The sequence below is a fragment of the Podarcis muralis genome, chromosome 5 (genome assembly GCF_964188315.1).
Source record: "Podarcis muralis chromosome 5, rPodMur119.hap1.1, whole genome shotgun sequence".
NCBI lineage: Eukaryota > Metazoa > Chordata > Lepidosauria > Squamata > Lacertidae > Podarcis > Podarcis muralis.
Window position 1 is genome coordinate 46,172,220 of NC_135659.1, and position 20,369 is coordinate 46,192,588.

At 40.9% G+C, this 20,369-nt stretch overlaps 1 protein-coding gene and 1 long non-coding RNA gene across 3 annotated transcripts; one reads left to right on the top strand and one right to left on the bottom strand.

The window, feature by feature from the left end:
* The first annotated feature begins 205 nt into the window (after positions 1 to 205).
* LOC144327794 (uncharacterized) lies at positions 206 to 6,073 on the top strand. Its single transcript, XR_013392926.1, has 2 exons — positions 206 to 576; positions 3,296 to 6,073. It is a non-coding gene; the product is annotated as an uncharacterized LOC144327794 (long non-coding RNA).
* On the bottom strand, positions 4,756 to 20,346 carry BTF3L4 (basic transcription factor 3 like 4). Of its 2 annotated transcripts, none has more exons than XM_028733491.2 (6): positions 20,215 to 20,346; positions 16,500 to 16,563; positions 15,611 to 15,724; positions 12,900 to 13,101; positions 10,288 to 10,347; positions 4,756 to 9,194 (listed from the first exon to the last, which is right to left on the bottom strand). In XM_028733491.2, exons 2-6 carry the CDS (start codon positions 16,551 to 16,553, stop codon positions 9,148 to 9,150), a joined length of 477 nt encoding a protein of 158 aa, XP_028589324.1. In that variant the 5' UTR covers positions 16,554 to 16,563; positions 20,215 to 20,346; the 3' UTR covers positions 4,756 to 9,147. The 2 variants fall into 2 exon arrangements, with proteins under 2 accessions (XP_028589324.1, XP_028589326.1); XM_028733493.2 differs by lacking the exon at positions 20,215 to 20,346 and adding an exon at positions 19,791 to 19,890.
* Between the last annotated feature and the right edge of the window lie 23 nt (positions 20,347 to 20,369).

Sequence of the window (20,369 nt, forward strand, 5' to 3'; positions counted from 1 at the left end):
CCGTCCGCCTAGGGAGCAAGCAGCCGCGCGAGCCTCTGGGAGGCGGAGTCGCCAGAGGGCAATTTGGATGCTTTGGGGAAACCCCTCTCGGCGCGCGAGGAGGACAAACAACTGGCTTTGCCAGCCACCTAAGAGGGGAGGACTCGGGCATTGCAAAGAAACGGAGGGGGAGGCGTCAACCTCCCGCCGCAAGCAAGGACGCAGCTGGAAATCACTGCGCGTGTAACCTACGCGCGCGCGCAGCTGTGCGCTCACGTTCGGAAGAATGTGCTGCACGTTAGTTCATGCAGGATCCCTGTTCCTTGATGCAGATGGAACTCTCATGCAAGCTCCCCTTTGCTTTTCCCAAACCCCTTTTTATTTTTGCGTTGCGTCCCTTTGTTCCTAAGAGATCGGCCAGTGTGTGCTTTATCATCCCTTGGCCCCTTTTGGTGCATATCTGGTCAAAATAATAAGGTTATCCTGCAAAGTTTCAGCTCGATGTCTGCTATCTAATTCTTAAAGTAAGCTTGTCTGGAGTGGACACAGATAAGATTTGTCTGCAAATCCTAAGCAATTAATGGATGAACTGTAAAGGTGAGTCATGCTGTGTATGACTTAAGTTTAGCTTATATGCTGACATTTTGGTAAACTGCCTTGAAGTCCTTATGAAAAGCGCTGTCTAAATGTAAATAAATAATACATATCAAATTATTACATACTATCCTTGTGGATCGGGTTGGTTGTCTGCAATGTATTGCAAGGCAGTATTTTGTGGTACAATAAAATATCCTTGTACATGTATTTGATTTGAGCACACTTGTGATGCTCACAATAAACTGACTGTTTAAAAGCATTGCAACGATCTGTGACATGGTGGGCGATCCGACTCTGAGATGGTGCAATTGCATACACATCACACAATGTTGCAATCATCAAATGATACTGTCTGTGTGTGTAAATGTTTGAACGTATCAGCCCTTTGAGTCAGGTCCAAACACAGAAATGTACTGCACGGCAACCTCACACTGGTTTTCCCCCAAGACAGATAAAGGATCTTCAAGGATATGCCATCAGTGTTGAGTGATTTTGAGTGGAATGGCATGTTAAGGTTCATTTTAGATAATTATAGGAAGACATATCATGGAATTCAATAGAGGAGTGGTACAATCATAGCAGCAAGAGGAAAAGTTTATTTCTGAAGTATCCTGTAATTATAGGAAGTGCCAGGGAGGAAATTGTGTAAGGAGGTGGTTACTTGAGCATGGACAAGTATTTCAGCAGTCTTTAGAACAGGGTGGGGAACCCTCTAAGCCTGTCTGCCCTCCTGGGCTCTCCCCATGCCACACCCCTTTCCCAGACACATGCCCTTTCCTCAGGCCACCACCAACTCTTTCCATGACAGCTTAATGCTTTTGCTTGACTAGAATGTGTTTTTGAACTCCAATAATACCTCTTGCTTGCCTGGATGGAAGACAGAAGAACTAGCTTACTGTACAAAGCTACACTTCATATTTGTTGCTCTGCCCATGTTTCCTTCTGGCCCTACCCACCACTGGCATGTCCACCACTACCATGCCAAAGTTTGCCAGCAAGGGAATGTAGCCCTCTCCCCAGTCCAATAAACAGTCCCCAAACTAGTAAATTTGTTTAGGATTTCAGCCTTGAAAGTCCTATTCCCAAGACATATGTCCCACTGAAATCTACGAGAGACTCCTCACGCCTGCATTAAGTCATGTTGAGGAGTGAAAAATAGTTAATTGACAAATTTGAATGTGTGGGGTTGGGGAAATCGTAGTGCAAAGAAGTGGGGTGGAAGAAGCAGCTAGGTATGTAACTGCATATGAGAATTAAAAGATTTTTTTACAGGTAAGTAACTTTGCTTTAAGGGACACGGGTGGTGCTGTGGGTTAAACCACAGAGCCTAAGACTTGCCAATCAGAAGGTCGGTGGTTCGAATCCCTGCAACGGGGTGAGCTCTCGTTGCTCGGTCCCTGCTTCTGCCAACCTAGCAGTTCGAAAGCACGTCAAAGTGCAAGTAGATAAATAGCTACCGCTCCGGCGGGAAGGTAAACGGCGTTTCCATGCGCTGCTCTGGTTCGCCAGAAGCTGCTTAGTCGTGCTGGCCACATGACCCGGAAGCTGTACGCCGGCTCCCTCGGCCAATAAAGTGAGATGAGTGCCGCAACCCCAGAGTCAGCCACGACTGGACGTAATGGTCAGGGGGCCCTTTACCTTAACTTTGCTTCACACACCTGACACGTGATTAACCAGTCTATACACAGCAGGTGGTGTAGATCCCCATAGATATTGTTGTATCTGGGGTGTGTCCCATTTGCCTCAGGATCCTGATCAGACACACTCTTCTAGCCATACATAACTGGGAGAGGGGAGATCTGTTGGCAACCAGTGACTGCATACTAATAGCACTAACCCAACAGTTTATTTAGAATGAATAACTTAGGAAACTAAATCACTGATAATTACTGTTTTCTTCCTAGAAATATCTACTAGCTTTCCTATATTTTTGGAACTCGTTAAAGGGCAGGGTGAAACCCACTACAATAAACCATTCACTAACAGACAGTAACTTGGGACAGTGATGCAATTTGTAGTAATATTGAGGGAAATAGCATCATTGCCTTCGTTAAGCCATTTTGCTCTTTCTCCAAGCATGTCTTAAGCATTCCCTTCCATTACGAGAGTGGTTTTTAAATTTTAACAGGCCTTTAAATTAATGCCTGTTAAAAGACTCACATTTCAGTATTTTCTTCACTGATCTTCAGCTCCTCAGCATCCCCCAGCTGGAGTTTATATTTATATGTTGCAAAAGATTGGTGGCTTTGGAACAGATTCTGTCAGCTTGTGCTTACTCATGTAGCAGAAGAGTTCTGCTCCATAATTGTGGCTTTGAGGGACTATCACAGAAATACATTTCATAAAACCTTTCAAATAGATGCACCCTATAACTGTTTTTCATCTCTCATCAAAAGGAAAGCTTCCAAATGGTACTCCAGATGGAAGCAAGTCTCACTATGTTGTGTTGCAACCTTTGTACATCCGATTTAACCCTTAATTTAAAGAGAGCAGGAAACTATGAAGGTTTTTGCCTGTTATTTGCTTTTTTCCTTTACAAAAACCATCCCCAGAGGCTTACATGCACAACAATCTATAGCTTCTTATCAAGCTGGGACTTTTGCCACTGCCACTTCTCCTCTGGTCCCAGGGGGCAGATTACAACATTGAAACACATGCCTCAAGGCCCAAAGCAGAAGCAGTATGATGGAAGCTTACTGACAAAGTGATCTCTCTTTAGACTTGCTTTTGGTGAACATCTCAACACCAGGGGAAACAGATCACAGCAGTCATGCGTCCATAGCAGTGACCAGAGGAGAAATGACCGCTGGGAGGAGTGCAGAGAGAAGAAACACCATGGTGCATGTGCAGCAGCACAACTGGAGGCCTTCATCTGCCCCAGCTGCAACAAAACATGTCTTTCCCACATTGGTCTCTACAGCCATGGCAGGTGCTGCAACATTCCAACAGCTTGACCTCATCCACAAAGGCACACTCCTCCAGTCTCCCAAGACAGATGCCAACCAACCAAGCCACATCATATGGATCCAAAAGATGCAGTGCAAGTACCCTGGGGAAGTGTGAAGCCAGCAAAAAGGCTGTTGCTGCATGAACTTGTGGCACTGATCATTCAAGGTCAACAAACACAGCCTCCAGTCCAGTACTGTTAAGGGAATGATGCTGTACTTGCTGCAGGAGGTGCTTCTTATGTTGAGAATCTTTAATCTGGTGGCTAGATAATTCATTCATATTACTGCAGAAATTCCTGGGCGTTTGGATAATGCCTTGAACTAATGTAACCCTACAGAAGGCTTAACAGTAAAGAAAATTGCCAAGCTGATCTCAGCTGCCATATTGTGCTCCAAGCAGTCCAAAATCAACCATATTTGCCTCAGATGTGACCACATTATACAAATATAATGCACAACACATAATGCTTATCCAGAATATACTGTCATCATTTTAAATGAAAATATATTTCAGTGGTAAATTGGGAAGCTATGTTTTCTCCTTGGATGTTTTCCAGATGGCTAATTTATGTCACCAACCACAAAGTCTGTCCATTCAGGATCAGCATAATTTTATACCCCTTCTTTTTCTGGTACGTAGCTTGGAAAATACTTGCAAGTCTGTATAGGCGCTGGTGGTGTATGTATCTGCACCATGCTTCCCGTTGCCTTTTTTAAAAAAAAATATTGTATGATTTTCAGGTTTATACATTTCACTAATTTAACAATAATGTTAACATTTCAAAACTTGACTTCCTTCCCCCTTTTCTGCGGTTCCTTAAATTTATTTTTAATGTCTTCTGCATATTCTAATTAACATGTTCATTTATTCATCTACTTTAAATATATACTCTGATCAAACTGCAGGTTATTACTATAATCCTGCCAATGTTCTTATCTGTTTACAATTTATCTGTAAATATTCAATACTCCATTTCCATTCTTTTATAAAAAGTTTGTTATATTGAGTTCTTATTTTTCTGGTAAGTTTTGCCATTTCTACATATTCCATAAGTTTTTGTATCCATTCTTCCTTTGCTTCTACGTCTTTCCATTTTGGGGTAACATTCTTGCCGCTGTAGTAGCATACATGAATAAGTTTCTATACGGTTTAAGTGGTTCTGTCCCTATAATTTCCTGTTGCCTCTCCTACGATCAGAAAAAAAATCTGCAAGAACACACACACAATTAGTAATTTTAATTTTGCACTTTTATTTGCAGTAGCTTTGTGTCTTATTTGCACAAGTACAGCTATCCAAGGATCTTAACAACCGTACAATATATAACCTGTATCAACTCTTATGTGCAATAAACATGATTATTCTTTCCTTCTGTTCCCTTTTCAAAATGTGTAGTGGTTATATTGTCTTTCTATCCCTAAACCCGCTTTCCCTCAAATTAGTATCTGTGAAGGAACAGGAACACAAGATAAAACAAAAGGACAAGGGCATAATAAAGTTCATCTGCTGACAGGAAGGGAAACGAAGTTCTCCTGCAGTCACTACAGCACAGATCACAGTGTTATGCTAGCAGAATGTGATACCATAAACACAGGGCATAATCAGAATTCTTCAGACCACATTGTCCTAAAACCACATTTCATGAAAAATGCACAGCAAGTAGGTTTCAGCAGTAAGATGTTTAGCATCCAGATGTGCTCTCTGGGTCTTTTGAGTTTCCACAGGTTACAGAGACGGGTTATGTATCTCAGTGGATCAGCCCACACCTTGCATACAAAACATCCCAGGTTCAGTTCCTGGCACCTTCAGGTAGGGCTGGGAAAGAATCCTGTCTGAAATATTGGAAGCCCCTTACCCAATCAGTTTCATCAATATTGAAGTAGATGGACCAATGGACTGATTGTAATATAATTTCGTGTTCTAAATAATGTATTCTTTTAGAAATAACATTGATTCTACTGAGATGCTGGGAAACAAGTTGCCACCAAGCTAGTTAACTAGCTGCCTTGCAATTTACAAGCATTTAACTTGTGCAAATTCAGCTTTATGTATTTGACCACATAAAAATAAGGAGGGGGGTATCAGGAGGGGGGAGGCACTGGCAGTCCCACCCACCATTGCACTCACCTTGGAACAGCACTGGGAGATGCAGGGAGATCGTTCAGTGGCCTTGAGCATGTTTGGAGGTGTAAGGAGTGTGTTTTGACTACTGTAGAGGCAACTGTGGCTTTATATCAGCTACCCCGGTAACCCCTGCGTAAGCTGAGTCGACTATACTATGATCTAATAGTTTTGTTTCAAATTTAAGTGGGACTACACAAGTGCTTCTGCAGAGGGCTTAAGATATATTATGGCTCTCTGCACTGAGGTTAAACTATACTAACAAACCGAGCAATCCTATGTTCCCATGAGGAGGAGATCTGTGGTGGAGTATCTGCTACAACCATAGCCCTGCCTGCTTGCTGTGACCAGGGGAGAATGTGGCAGGTGTAGACCTACAAGGTTTCCTCTTCCTGTCAACCTCTTTCCTATTTTCATTAATGGTAAGGAGGGTTTGGAACTAGCAGATCCGAGGCCTCCCCTAAACCCCCCATTTCTGGTTGAACTGGCCTCAGGACACTGCCAGTCCAGGGAGCCCTATACTCATAGAGGAGGTTCTCAGCATCCTATGGTGGCATCCTGCCCCCTGGTTCTAAGAGTCATAGGAAAACCTATTTAAACTGATTCCGCTTATTAGACTATTGATTCAAATAAAACACACTCGGAAGTAAGCTCCATTCACATCAATAGGACTTACTTCAACATTTAGAAGTCTAAGACCAGGGTGCCAGCAACACATATTTTATATTTCAATGAATTGCTTTAATAATTGTTTAACCTTCAAGACACTACATAGTATCATAGGTGCCAGTACATTGCTAAATTAATGAAAACTTTATGGGGGTTACAAATTCTATTATTTACTCAAATATTTGACATGAACAAAAAAGCAAATAAACCCTCTACAACTGTGTTGCTGTGTCTAATCAATGCATCTCATAGCACTGGAAGTGGAAGGTTTGCCTTGATGGTCAGCTCCAGTAGGCTGTTAGTCTCAAGTGCCAAAAGGAGACTAGGTGGTATTAGAACAGTCTTAATAGTTCACGTCTTCAGTTATGATCAGTTTAATGGTTTTCAATAAGCTATAGAACGTCGGCAAAAAAACAATTAAGGGGTCAACAGTTCTTGGCATACAGTAAAAAGTAATCACTATGCAAGATAATCGCTGATTTCCAAACACAAGTATGAATAAGGATTACAAATAAATTGGCAAAAGGAAAGTTTAAAGCTGGAGACTTGTGGGTGTGCGCTTTGTTGGTAAAAGGAATTGAAACTTATTCCAAATGCCTGCCCTTTACTATTCTGAAGTATTTCCTAATTCTGGACAAGAAATTAAATTTATGTTTCCAATCTTCATTAAGTAAATTATTAACAGCTGAACTGAAAATGTTAGTTATAAGGACAGAATAACTGTGAAATTATGTGAGCTTCAGCCATTACTGATCAGTTAAAAACTCTCTGCAAAAACATTTCTACATGTTCATTTGCTGTCTCATGGGACAGCAAATATGCTTAAAGGAACTACGCCTATTATTTGCACATGTGCAGAAAGAAGAAATATTCAAAAAATATAGCATGGCAAGTGTACTGCTGGTTAAAGCATCACCTGTAACCACGTTCTGCCCCTCTATCAGTGTTGTTGTTAGGAGGAGATAACACACAAGAGGGAACATTGCCTCTTTTGAATTATTTTATTAAGATCCACGTTTTATATAAAATAGAACAAGAAAACCAAACAAATCTATAAAATCAAGTGAGCAGTCCAGGTGACAAACCACTAAAAGCTCTGCTTTCGTGGTTCAGCTTGATGTCACTAGAATGCTGACATACTGATAACCTCAAACTTTATAGTCGCTGGGTGTATATACACAGAAAGCAGATATGTCTCAAAAGTACACCAAAGAAAGGTAAGAAAGATGGCTTTCCCGCGCAGCAGCTGCCCTTGACAAAGGTTAAAATGATGCTCAACTGCATTACACCAATCGCCTTTGGAAGAACCGCTAGGAAGAGCTTCACATTGAGCAGTTTGAAGGAAGGTTCAGAAAATACTGCACTGTACCTGTGATATAGCCACTATCCTCTGCGCCACCAGAGGAGCGCTTTTGTTTTCAAAAGTGACTGTAACCATTGTATCCACCCAAAGTAGGTTGCAGATACTCCAAACCTCCAAATTAATGTTTTAAGCCTGTTGCTGGACAATTTATGCAAAACACAACACAATACAAGCAATGGCACTTTCCTTGTCCGTTCTGTATAATCCAAACTACACTTCCAGATTCTAGTGTCCTGAAATATGACAGTGGCTCATATGCTCTTGGGAGCTGTCTGGTAACATCCACAACCGTTTTACCTCTTCCAATAAAATTATTTTACAGTGCACCATGATGCACTATCTCCTACTGAAAAACAGGATATAAGACAGACTCCTCTAAAAGTAAGCAACACCACTGGAAAATATGCCCAGAGGCACTGCTTATCTGAGATGAAAAGGGTCAAACAGCATTCAACGCTTTGAAGGGAGGTGTGTTTGAAAAAACAGCTAATTGTACCAAAGAGAAGCTACCAAGGCATTTGATTCAGCACTTGAGTAGACTGTAGCCTCCAACCTTTATCAAAGTCTAGGACATTCTTATCTTCTCCCAGAAACCCAGAGCAAGAATATAATCAGGCTTCTTACAGATTTTTACAAAAATTATGCTGTAACAGCGGGTTGACACTTGCTCGGCATAAACAGGCAGGACTTCACAGAATAGGCTGTTTATCCAAGGTAAAGTAGATTACTCCATAACATGTGAATGCAACCCAAGTTAAATATTAAGGTGAATGAGCGAAGGGTTTTAAAAGGGATGGGGAAAACCAAGCTCTTAAGTATATATATTTTTAAAAAATGTTGCAACAAACATGTTTGTTAATTAATACCCTGTCTTTGGTACAATTTAGAATCAAAAGGAGGCTGGTGGGAAACTGCACATATACACTGTGAATATGGAAGAGAAATACAAATGTAAATACAATAGTTAATGAAGAAAATTAAACTCAAATGTTAATTAGTAAATGGTTTCTGGAGTTCATGAAATGTAGACAAGCAAGACTTAAGTTACCACTATTGTATGTGAACTGTTTGGTTGCAACAATAAAGGTTCCTTTAACCAAGTTAAAGACTCATTTTATTTCTACTTTCAAGGTGGAAGGGAAAGTCAAATAGATCTGTTCACCGATTTCCTCTCCACTGTACGCAAAGCCACATACACACATACACACACATGCACACACCCTTTAATCTGCACTGAAAATGTATTATTTGTTTTTTTCCTTTTTAACTGAAAAGGTAGATCCTGGGAGTAAGTGCAAAATGCAAAAATCAACCAACAGGAATTGCTGAACAAGCAGCATAATTAAAATACAAAATATTTTATATTATTGAACTATTAAGCGGGTAATGTTCACTGTTTCTGTAAAACTTTGGAACCACACAGCTGATTTCTTAAATCTAGTCCATGTCAACTTCCAGAACTATTAATGAATTAATTAGCTTCATTTTTTGATGCTTCATCGAAGTTTTCTACAAGATCTGAAAAACATGGAAAGTATAATACAGTAACATTCAATAGGAGAGCCAAAGAGAAATATTTTTTATTAAAATGTATGTTTTATCTAAAAGACTATGGTATAATGAACATTATTCCTACATCATTTTTATCTCAAAACCTCAAAGCAATTACAAGACATTCTCTTTTGTTTAACGGTGACTAGGCCCTAGTATTTCTATGGGGTGACTTGCAATTACATCTGGTCAGCACTGGAAAAATAATTCTGTTAGTCTCTCCCTATGCCTGCTATCAGGCAACATGGCAGCTCCTAGACTGACATCTGTTGTTATGCCAGCAAACATGTAGGCATTAAACAAAAATGATCTATAGTACAATCCTATGCTTGCTTACAAGGAAGTAAGCTCCCCCCGCCCCACGTACAACAGAGCTCACTCCCATGTCAGGATGCATGGGACTGCAACCCCTAATCAAATCGGGATGATAACAGCTATGGCTTATAGACAATTGACCTCTGAGCTGCAATCAACAAACGCAACCTGTATTTTGCCTTATATTAATTTTTCAAATGTTCACCAATGATGGCTACGCTTCATGAAATCTAGACTTATTTGCTAAATTATTGCAGTCTTGTGTGAGACCCTTCTAAAAAAAAATCAGGGGCTAAATGACTCAAACTTAACATTTAATTTATGTAGTGAGCAATATTTAAAAGGATTTTGAAAGACAGATTATACAACACAGATACAACCATTAATAGCCCCCCCTTCTATTCATTACAGTAAACCTCTTTTTCTGCTTGTTCTTAAAATATTATTCCCTCACAGAATCCACTAGTTAAGTTTCTCACCCCATTTGAGAGGTGCCTAAGTCTCTAGGAACCAAAGGCATAGCAGCAGATACAAATCCTTCTGCAAAGGCTTGTGGTTTCCTAGGGTTGGTCCCGTGACAGTTATGTGCTCCAGGATGTACGGCATGCAATTCTTATGAAGCACTTTCCCTTTGTATCTGTGATTAACCCACCAAGTAGATTCTCAAATTTACAAAAACATTGTCACGTGCTCAGTCAAGCAGATACATGCTAAATAATTTAACGATTAAGTAGAATAATCTTACCAGGAACGTCATCATCTTCTTCATCAATATCTTCTGATTTTGGTACTTTGCTATCCAACACTAGAAAAGAAAATACAATTATTGATATAGTAATTAACAAAATTCAATCAATTTAAGAAACAAATTCAGCATGCATAAGGAAAAGGTCACAGTTTACGGCACAAAAAAGAAGTGCAACTTTGCAAATAAAATAGGTTTTATGCAAACAGTGGCAGTGGAAAATTAATTACAAGCAGAAATTTACAAGAATCATTATTTTTGCAAACTTCTATGAAGTTATCACTCAAATGTTTATAGGCAACAATTACTGGTTCTGACTGAATAAAACCTCTTTATAAGTAGTGCAGCAGACACACACCTGGAGATGCCATACACCCTGTGATATTTAACACAAAATAACCAATACATAGAATATTACAGTGGAACCTCGGTTTTCGAACGTAATCCGTTCTGGAAGACTGTTAGGACTTCTGAAACGTTTGAAAACTGAAAACTCAAACAAGCCGCCGCTTCGAAAGTTCGACTTCCAAGGCACGTTCGAAAACGGAAGCATTTATTTCCAGGTTTTCGGCGTTCGGCTTCTGATACATTTGTCAATGGAGACGATCGAAACCCAAGGTTCCACTGTATCTCCAAATTAGTCAAACAGCAAGCATCTCTCCTGAATTATACCCGACATCTTACAACATTTCCACATAAAAGATCTACCCAGTATGCTTTCTCGGTGTAAAATCTTTACAATCTATGCTGATGTAGGTTTTACAACTTCCCATCCTAAATGCCAATGGAGCAAGTCTTAGGATTGGGCTTTGAGGTTTCACTAATATAGAGATAATTCAAATAGAAGTATGTGAGAAAATTCATATGCTTGTAACCAACATAGTGGGGGGTTTTTGTTCTTCTATTAGGGTATCACAGAAATATTTTTATACAGTGGTGCCTCGCAAGACGAAAAGAATCTGTTCCGCGATTCTCTTCGTCTAGCGGTTTTTTCATCTTGCGAAGCAACCCTATTAGCGGCTTAGCGCTATTAGCGGTTTAGCGGCTATTAAAGGCTTAGCGGCTTAGCTGCTAAAAGGCTATTAGCGGCTTAGCGGCTTAGAAAAAGAGGGGGGGGGGTGGAAAAAAATCGCAAGACTCGCAAGACGTTTTCGACTTGCAAAGCAAGCCCATAGGGAAAATCGTCTTGCGAAGCAACTCAAAAAACCAAAAACCCTTTTGTCTTGCGAGTTTTCCGTCTTGCGAGGCATTTGTCTTGCGGGGCACCACTGTAATAGCTTCCATTGCTCTGTACCAGTGTCAAGTGATAAAGGAAATGCCTTCATGATTTTATTCTGTGAACCACCCTGATACCTTATGATGAAGGGCAGTACTGCATATAAATCTAATAAATCAAAATAATAAAAAAAGAGAACTCTGTTTACCTTTCAATGTACCCTGTCATGAAACTCATTAAATGGCCCCAAGGGAGTCACTATCTTTCAGCATAACTTTCCCTATAAGATTGCTATGAGGACAAAATAGGGTTTACAATGCTTGCAACCCTGAGCTCTTGAAAAGCAGCATCTGTGATAGTTCCCTTTATACATGTATCTGGGAGCAAGTCCCACTAATGTCAACTGGACTTACTTCTGAGTAGGCAGGCACAGGATTGTGTTGTTAAGTCTTTAATCAGACACAAGTTCAACACTCAGATTATACCCCAAACCTTCATTTTCTCCTTCCGTTACAACATTCTGCTCATGGTGCTCCAAAGTATATTCACATAGCTATCTGTTAGTTAATGCAATTTTCAAAGCAATTCCCACATTTAGAAGCCTTTAGTTAATGGTTTGGGGAAAGGACAAAGCAATACAAGGTATCCATATAGTTATTACAAATGAGGAAAGTAAGGGAGGGGGTGGTGGATTTATTGGTCTGGGGTTTTTGTTTTTTTTGGTTCTTGTATCTATTATTTATTTTATGTTTTTATCTTGTATTTTTGTGTTTGAACCGCCCTGAGATCTAAGGGTGAAGGGTGGGATACAAATAATAATAAATAACAACAACATTATTATTATTAAGAATTACTAGGGAAATTATGGAAAACTTGATATTAAGTAAATGCTGCAATCCTATGCATACTTATCTATTAACAAGGTCCACTAAACACAGTGGGACTTCTAAATAAACATGCACAGAATTGCAGAGTTCTATACCAGGGTTGTTCAACATGTTGATCGGGATCTACTGGTCGATTGCGGGCTCCCTTTCCTTTGTGGTGGCAAGAGCACCTGCCCCCCTCCCATTTCCACTGGAAAGGAAGATGGAGCCCTAAAAAAAGCTCAACAACTTTGACCTGAACCCCCCCAAGGGGTAGATCACTGCCAGTTTTTTATTCTGTGAGTAGATCGCAGTCTCTTAGGAGTTGGACGTCCCTGTTCTATACTATTAGAAATGCTCTAGTGAAGTTAGGAATGCGTGGGGGAGGGTGGAATAAAAAACAGAAAGTCCTGTGCACAAGAAAAGCTACTCAGAGTAAGAAAAGCTGACCCTTACGATTGATCAGGAATTTTATGCTAACAAACAAGGCTGAAAAAAACCAGCTCCATGTCTCAGACAGGGATACCTACCTTGCCTTGGGAACTGTTCAGCTAACTTTCTGAGACTTGTTAAGCTGTCAGCACCCAGCTGGCTTAAGATGCCAGGCAGCATTTCCGTAATTGGTTTAGCTTCAGCATGACCAGTAATTGCAAATGTATTTGCAGAAAGCGAAGCCTGGACCTTGGGATTGTTGAAATGAATAACTGTTCCATCATCTTTTATCATATTCACCTGTTTTAAAAATAGATGATTAAAATTCATTCACCTTAATTAATATTAAAAAAGTACTATCAAGAAAGAAAAGAACCACCAAGATTTTTTTATTTTGTAATAGTTAGCATCCACTCTAAGGCGTTGCACACCCAATTTTAGGCCTGACTAACTGTAAAAGAGATTTATAAACACTATCATCAATGTATATAATTTAAAATTACATCAGTTGGAAGTGCAAGATTTTGTAAAGCAATAAGAATTCAGATTAACAAATAACTGAAATATCAGCAGCCTAAGCATTTAACGAAGTCATTTCAGTTCCAAAAACATTATGAAAGGAAAGTCACATTTCTCAAGATAAAAAAAAAGAAATGAGAGGCACAGCTTTCATACTCTGGAATTTTGATGTAAATATCACACTTTTGTACATCTAAAATAAACTATTACACTTCAAAGCTAAGAAACATAAGGCATCTTTACAATACAAAAATAAACTTGTTTCAAACATGTTTTAACTGCCCTTGCTTTCCCTCCATTGCAAAGAACTCTGGAAACTAATATAATACAGTGGAATAGTCAAAAAATTATGCACTTTATATAAGTGATCATTATTTATTATTCCACAATGGTGTAATCTTGGTGCTATTTTTTTTAAAAGCGAACAATTATACTATGGGTGTGTTATGCCATGCTCAATCAGATATGCATGTGCACAGCAATGTCTGAAAATGAGCACTATGTATTAGTCCAGAAATGTTGTATATTTGGTGTTTTTCTGAAAAAGCGCATTGTGAAAGACTGAGCTATGCCATTGCACTGATATATCCTCAGCTTTCTCACAAAAATAACAAAGAGCTCTGAGGATCTACAAAACTACAATTCTAGAGAAACTATGACTTTCAAATTGGTTTAAATGATGGGTGTCCCCTGGATAGCACTCTGCTCTGCCCTTTGTTTAATGCTCCTATTTATTGCTCCTATATAGACACATGTCCAAGTGCCACCCATACTCTTTCTCCAGTCCATATTGAGGCCCATCATGTCCTCTTCAGAACACTGTGACCACTATACAACAGGGCTGTCCTCTGGAAGTGGGCCAAAACACTCAACACAATAACAAGACTTGTTACAGCAGGATAGCAGCCGTTTCCCTGCTCTCTCAAACATCTGCTGAAAGCAACTTGCCTAGTGGAAGGAATGGCTCCCTATCATAGCCTGGACCCTGCTGAAGCTAAGTAGGTCTGGATCCAGCCAGTTTCTAGATGGAAGACTGCCTGGAAACTCCATGCATGCTGCTTTGGGGGGAAATGTAATGTAGTAAACAAATATAATACCATTCCACATAATACTATTTCCACATGTAGATAGTGGGGCAAAAAGGTTCTACTTACTCATCTAGAAGACTCGCAGTAACTTTCATACAAAATGCCTTTAGAAAAGGGACGTAAAGTTACTTAGAATAAAACCTTTTGTTTCAAAGGAACTTGTTTCCAAGTAAATGTGCCCAGGATCACAGTTAAGCAACAATCTGACTTGTGTTTTCCAGTTAAAACTTTGCATCTTGTATGTATCTTAATTCAGACATAATGTCAAAACACAGTTTGTCCTTTAGAGAACGAGCAGTGCCAATCATCAGGTTTGCAGATGCCCTCCAACCCTTCTCTCTTATTTCATACATGAGGTGAGAGTAAAGCTTCTGCTTCTAGTTTGCAGCAACCCATAGTGTGCTGTCAAGTGAAGATCCCAAAAGCACAGCAGGAGATGAAGATAAACCATGGTTTGTGTGTCTCTTTGTTTTGAGGACAAACCACAATTTGCTGCAAGCCAGAACAGGACACTTCTACTCTTCCTCATATTAGAACAAGGGGATGGGGGCGGGGGAGCAAAGGAGGCTGTGTGTGAACCCAATACTTTCTACTGCACATTCTTATAATAAAAATACCCTGATTTATGTAATATGGAAGTTGTGCTAGTTTATTATTATTTTTATCATCATTATTATTATTAGATACATATTTGACAGCACCTTGAGATTACTTCTTAGTAAGCTTTTTATTGCAAATTGGCATGAGCTTTCATAGCCAACAGCCTACTTCATCAGATGCCAAGTTGAATCTTGAGAGAGCAAGGTAGGAAAGATAGAAGTGGACTATTTTGTCACATGAACTGCCGCTTCCATGGGACTCTGTAATATCTCCCACACAAAGTTATGGAACAAATGTCCTCAGTTATACAAGGGAAATCATGCATGAAACTCCAAAAGACCTCTTATTGAAGGATCTCTCACACAATGCACACACACACACACACACACACTGAAATCACAACAAACTCTGATTTAAAATGAGGTAAGGTTGCCAGAGGCCAGGCACTTCTCTTTTTAAGGGGCCTGACTTGGCCCACAGGCCCCACGTCCTGTCCCCCCCCCCCCAATAATCCCATTTTAAATCAGAAAGATTTCACATTATCCCTGTGATCAGTTGGGAGATCACGTAGATATGACTGAAAATGTTTTATACTGATGTACCTCTTCAATCCCAGCAATATTGTTTACTGCCAATTTTTTGAGTGAACTCTGAAGCTTTTTATCATCAGCTGTGGCTGTTCTGTGGACTACCTTCTTCTTTCTACGAGCTGTACCCTGAAAAACAGAATGGAGAAAATAAATCATTGCTCCTAGAGGAAGAAAAATGGATCTTACACAAATGCTTATCAAAAACAACAAAATAATCTCAAAGTACCTTAAAATGTAATACATGTACTGCAGTAGGAGGGGTTTTTTTTAGGCAAGAACCTGTTTCACTACTGTATAGTTTGTATAATCCTACTCTAACTTTCCACTCCAAATTTTCTCACTTATTGCCGCCAAGGAAGGGAGGCTTGATTCAGTGACAGTTTTCATGGGGGATTATCATTAAGGTGGCAATGTGAGGGTGCAAAATAGTAGGCTAAAAGTGGTGGTGGTCCTCAGACCACAATGCATTTCCTGCTGCAAGGACCAATTCCATTTCTGCTGCCCTTCCTCTTTTCAGCCTTGTGCGTCCAATTACCAGTAACAACTCCTTCGGCACCAAAGATATACTGTTTCAAAATTACATAATATGCTGCCTTTGTAGAAAAATATGTTCATCTTTTAAGAAAACAGTTCAAGAATATAACATGAACCTTTTTCTTCTCTAAAGAATGTAGCGAACAGTACTAGGGCTATATGCTCAGAACCAGCCTGAGCACATCAGAATGGACAATAGCCTGAGGAAAACAGACATTCCCTACAAACCCCTAAACTATGGAAAATACTTACATATGTATTACACACACACACACACACACACACACACACACGTGTGTGTGTTTCTATTTACACACATACAATAATTATAAATGGAGTGGAGGAAGTTATATTCTTGCATTCATACCTTTCCACCTATTCGGACCTGCGCCTGAAGTTTAGCCAGCTTTTCTTGATTCATCGTGCTTTATCTGAAAAATACAAACAACATAAATGCTTATAACATATTCAGATTTATTTAATAATTTTTACTTCACTGTCTTTCAAAATACCAAGCATCTGTATCTGAATGCACACAAACAACCTATCAATAAAAGAAATGTTACCTCCAATTCCTCAAACTATCTCAAGGGTGGGGGTGTAAAAGCACTGAAATCATGTTGGCTCTTCCCCTTCCTGCCCCTGGACTGCCTTCAAGGAGAGAAGACATCGCTTTCCACACTACCCCTATCCCTGCAGCTGGTAACTGGTTTTGCAGTCACCATATCATGGTTCCCAGCACTTACTTCCTCACACAGGAATGAGCAGCTGCCATTTGCTCAGGAGAGAAAGTAAAGGCATGCACTTAGGAATACCAGTGTGCATGTACACACACACATGCTAAATCTGACATCTGACAGGACAATCCCTATATCTGGAATGTTTGCCCTCCATGTCCCAAACTGAACTGTTTATTTTTTTCACACAGAACTACAGAAGCTATTGAGAATTGAGCCTGCCTCTATCTGCATGGTGCCACATCTTGGTCTGTGCATTTCCATCTACATAACATTTGTTAGTCATGATAGTGTATATCAGGAAGTTGGGAGCATGTGACAAAGAATGAATCTTGGAAACTGCCTATTACACCCATGTTGGTTACATCTATATTCTACCCTTTCACTAAGGAGCTCAGAGCAGTATTTTGTGGCTCATAAACCATCCTGTGGTGTAAATGACACTAAGAGACAGCGACTTACTTGTCCAAGGCTACCTGGTGACCTTTATAGCTGAGAGGAGATATGACTCTAGAATTATCAAGCTACAAGGCAAGCTCACTTTTTCTGAAAATATTTATGATGGAAGGGATTCACCTAACATGTTCCATCAGCGGAAGCCCTGTCAAGGACTTCCACTTGCACAAGGTTTCCCCCCCACTCCTCCTTCTTAGAACCCCCTAAAATTAGTTTGGGAAGCATCAGGAGAACCCCAAAGTAGTGTGCAGGGCAAGGCGAGGGGAGAATTGTTCCATCTGGCAAGCTGACATGCTTGCACAGAGAGAATGTTCATAACAGCACAATGTTGAATATCAGCCATGGAGTCCAAAAAGTGTGCATAAGATAATTTGTGGTCCTAAAAACACAGCCCTAATCCAAAACGCATATACATGCAAGCAAAATTGACCCATTATGATTTTGTACTCGGAATACAAACTACTAATATGCATTTACTGTACTATAGAAATGGCAACTTGAGCATTAAGTCTTAGTACACAAATGAGGAAGCAATCAATCAAATCATGAAAATATAGTCATTGAGCCTTTCCTATGTTACATACCACACCCTTAATAATAATAATTTATACCCCGCCTGTCTGGCTGGGTTTCCCCAGCCACTCTGGGAGGCTTCCAACAGAATATTAAAATACAATAGTCTATTAAACATGAAAAGCTTCCCTAAACAGGGAAGCCTTCAGATGTCTTCTAAAAGTCTGGTAGTTGTTGTTCTCTTTGGCATCTGGTGGGAGGGCGTTCCACAGGGCGGGTGCCACTACTGAGAAGGCCCTCTGCCTGGTTCACTGTAACTTGGCTTCTCGCAGCAAGGGAACCACCAGAAGGCCCTGTGCACTGGACCTGTGTCCGGGCAGAATTACGGGGGTGGAGACACTCCTTCAGGTATACTGGACCAAGGCCGTTTAGGGCTTTAAAGGTCAGCACTAACACTTTGAATTTTGCTCAGAAACTTATTGGGTAGTGTAGGTGTTATGTGGTCTAAGCGGCCGCCCCCAGTCACCAGTCTAGCTGCTGCATTCTGGATTAGTTGTAGTTTCCGGGTCACTTTCAAAGGTACAAACACTTGACCAATCAACCCCATGTCTTATCTGCTTAAATGAGATTTATGGAAACATTTGCTTAGATCTATGTTTTTGCTCACTATTAAGTCCCAAAGATGCAACTATGTCTAGGACCAGGACAGAGAGAGTTAACAACCAGCAGTAACACATAAGTCAAATAACTATTAAAAACCTAGCACTTTGGTCTGCAATGTGTTTACTTTGGGATATGGGTCAGATTCATTTTCATTTCATTTTAAAATATGACATTCCATATCAAGCAGCATGTGCATGCTTCAGGAAAAGTTAAAGCTGCAGTGTGCCATTTTATTCTCTAACCCATAACCAGTTGTCATGTTGCAATTGAACTAAACAGAACTAAGTTAATAAGCAGCTTATACTTTGCAAACCAGAATTCCTGCAGGTTGAAAATAACAAGTAGCTAAGCATTTGGCAATGAAGAAAATGGAAAGGTTTTCCTTTCTCAAGGCCCCCATTAGCTCTATCCCTTTGATGGGTTGAAAAAGGAGAAATATGTTCTCAGAAACAAGCCACAATTTGTTTTATCAAGGATTCGACCCTGAGAGTACAAAGAAGGTCAGATTAGTAGAAGCAGAGAAAGACACAACAGGAATGGTCTTTATTTCAACCTTGAACTAAAGAACCTTTAGTACGTCTACAAAAGAGGTGGAATCAGCAAAAGTACTACCAGGAAGAAGAAAACTAATGGCTAGAACTGGGTAACAAGAACATCCACCACAGCATGGAGGAAAACATTCTTGCAGAGGAGCCTCATCTCCATTTTCCTCACTGGAATTAGAGAAAAGTTAAACTATTGATACTGAGAATGTTAAAATCATGGAGTTGTGGAAGGGGGGATTTACATCATTTAGTTTTGGAAGCAGCAAGCATGTTCCTTATTTCAGAATTTTGCAGCTCATTTCAGAATTTTGCAGCTTCACAGACGCTTATTCTATTATTATATCCAAAGTGTAGGTTTCCATGCCCTTAAAAAGAAAATGGTGTGAACAAGAACTAACTCCGCACAGCAGAGAAACCAAATATGATAATATACAGCCTTTGATACAAAGGAACGTTCAGTTGCAAGCAATGGAAAAAAAAAAACAAAGCAAAAACCCCAAGGTCTCCAAAATTAAAACATGGCAACTGATGCAACACAGAAATGTATTAAGCGAGCAGTAAAATCTACACAGGAAGGTGAAAGAGCTCCAGATTGCCAGTTCCTGTTGGAGGAGGGGTGCGGGCTTCCCTAAGGGTATAAAGGAACACCAAAAAGAAACACCCCCGGTACACTAAGGGGCAGTAAGGAAGCCCCCTCAATGCCTTACGCCCAGAGATGGGAACCCCGTCCAAGGCGTAACCCACATTTTGGGTGCAGTGCGACCTAGGCCAGCGCAGGATCCTGCTGGCCCTAAAGTGCTTTGGGCGAGGAGGTGGAGCTAGTCCTCAGCAAGCCCGCTTCTGTTGCGGGAAGGTTTCCGCGACGGAGGGTCCGCGCCCACCAACGCTGACCGGGGGTGGGGGGTGGACTTGAGCGGGCGGGCGGGGGGCTCTGCTTCCAAGGTCCGGACCTCGGGGAAGGCGTTCCCCAGCGGAGCCTGGGCTCCCCGCAGGCGCCCAGTTGCCAGGCCCACTCTCTCCGGCCCACCAGCAGCCCCTCCCACCGCCCATGGCGCTCCGCGCGCGCACAGCGGAGTGTGGGGCGGAGGAACCGCAATCTCGACCTGTGGGGACCGTGAGGGGCGCAAGGGCAACGGGGCGCGGAGGGGGTCAAGCAGGAAGTTTTCACCTCAGTCCGAAGAACCCTCCGAAGGCAACACGCGGCAAGAACAAGATGGCGGCTTAGGTGTGGGGGTGGGGTGGGGGTAGAAAGGGGCCCAGAGAAAGGAGGCCTCGGACCACGGGACCATGGCCCCGCCCTCCTCACCCGATTGGAAGAAAGCG

Coding starts and splice junctions, on each gene's coding strand:
- BTF3L4 (XM_028733491.2), bottom strand. CDS start 16,553: ATGAATCAAGAAAAGCTGGCTAAACTTCAGGCGCAGGTCCGAATAGGT. Junction 15,725..16,499: donor AGGTCCGAATAGGTGGAAAG/GTATGAATGCAA, acceptor TCTGTTTTTCAG/GGTACAGCTCGTAGAAAGAA. Junction 9,195..10,287: donor AGAAGATGATGACGTTCCTG/GTAAGATTATTC, acceptor CATGTTTTTCAG/ATCTTGTAGAAAACTTCGAT.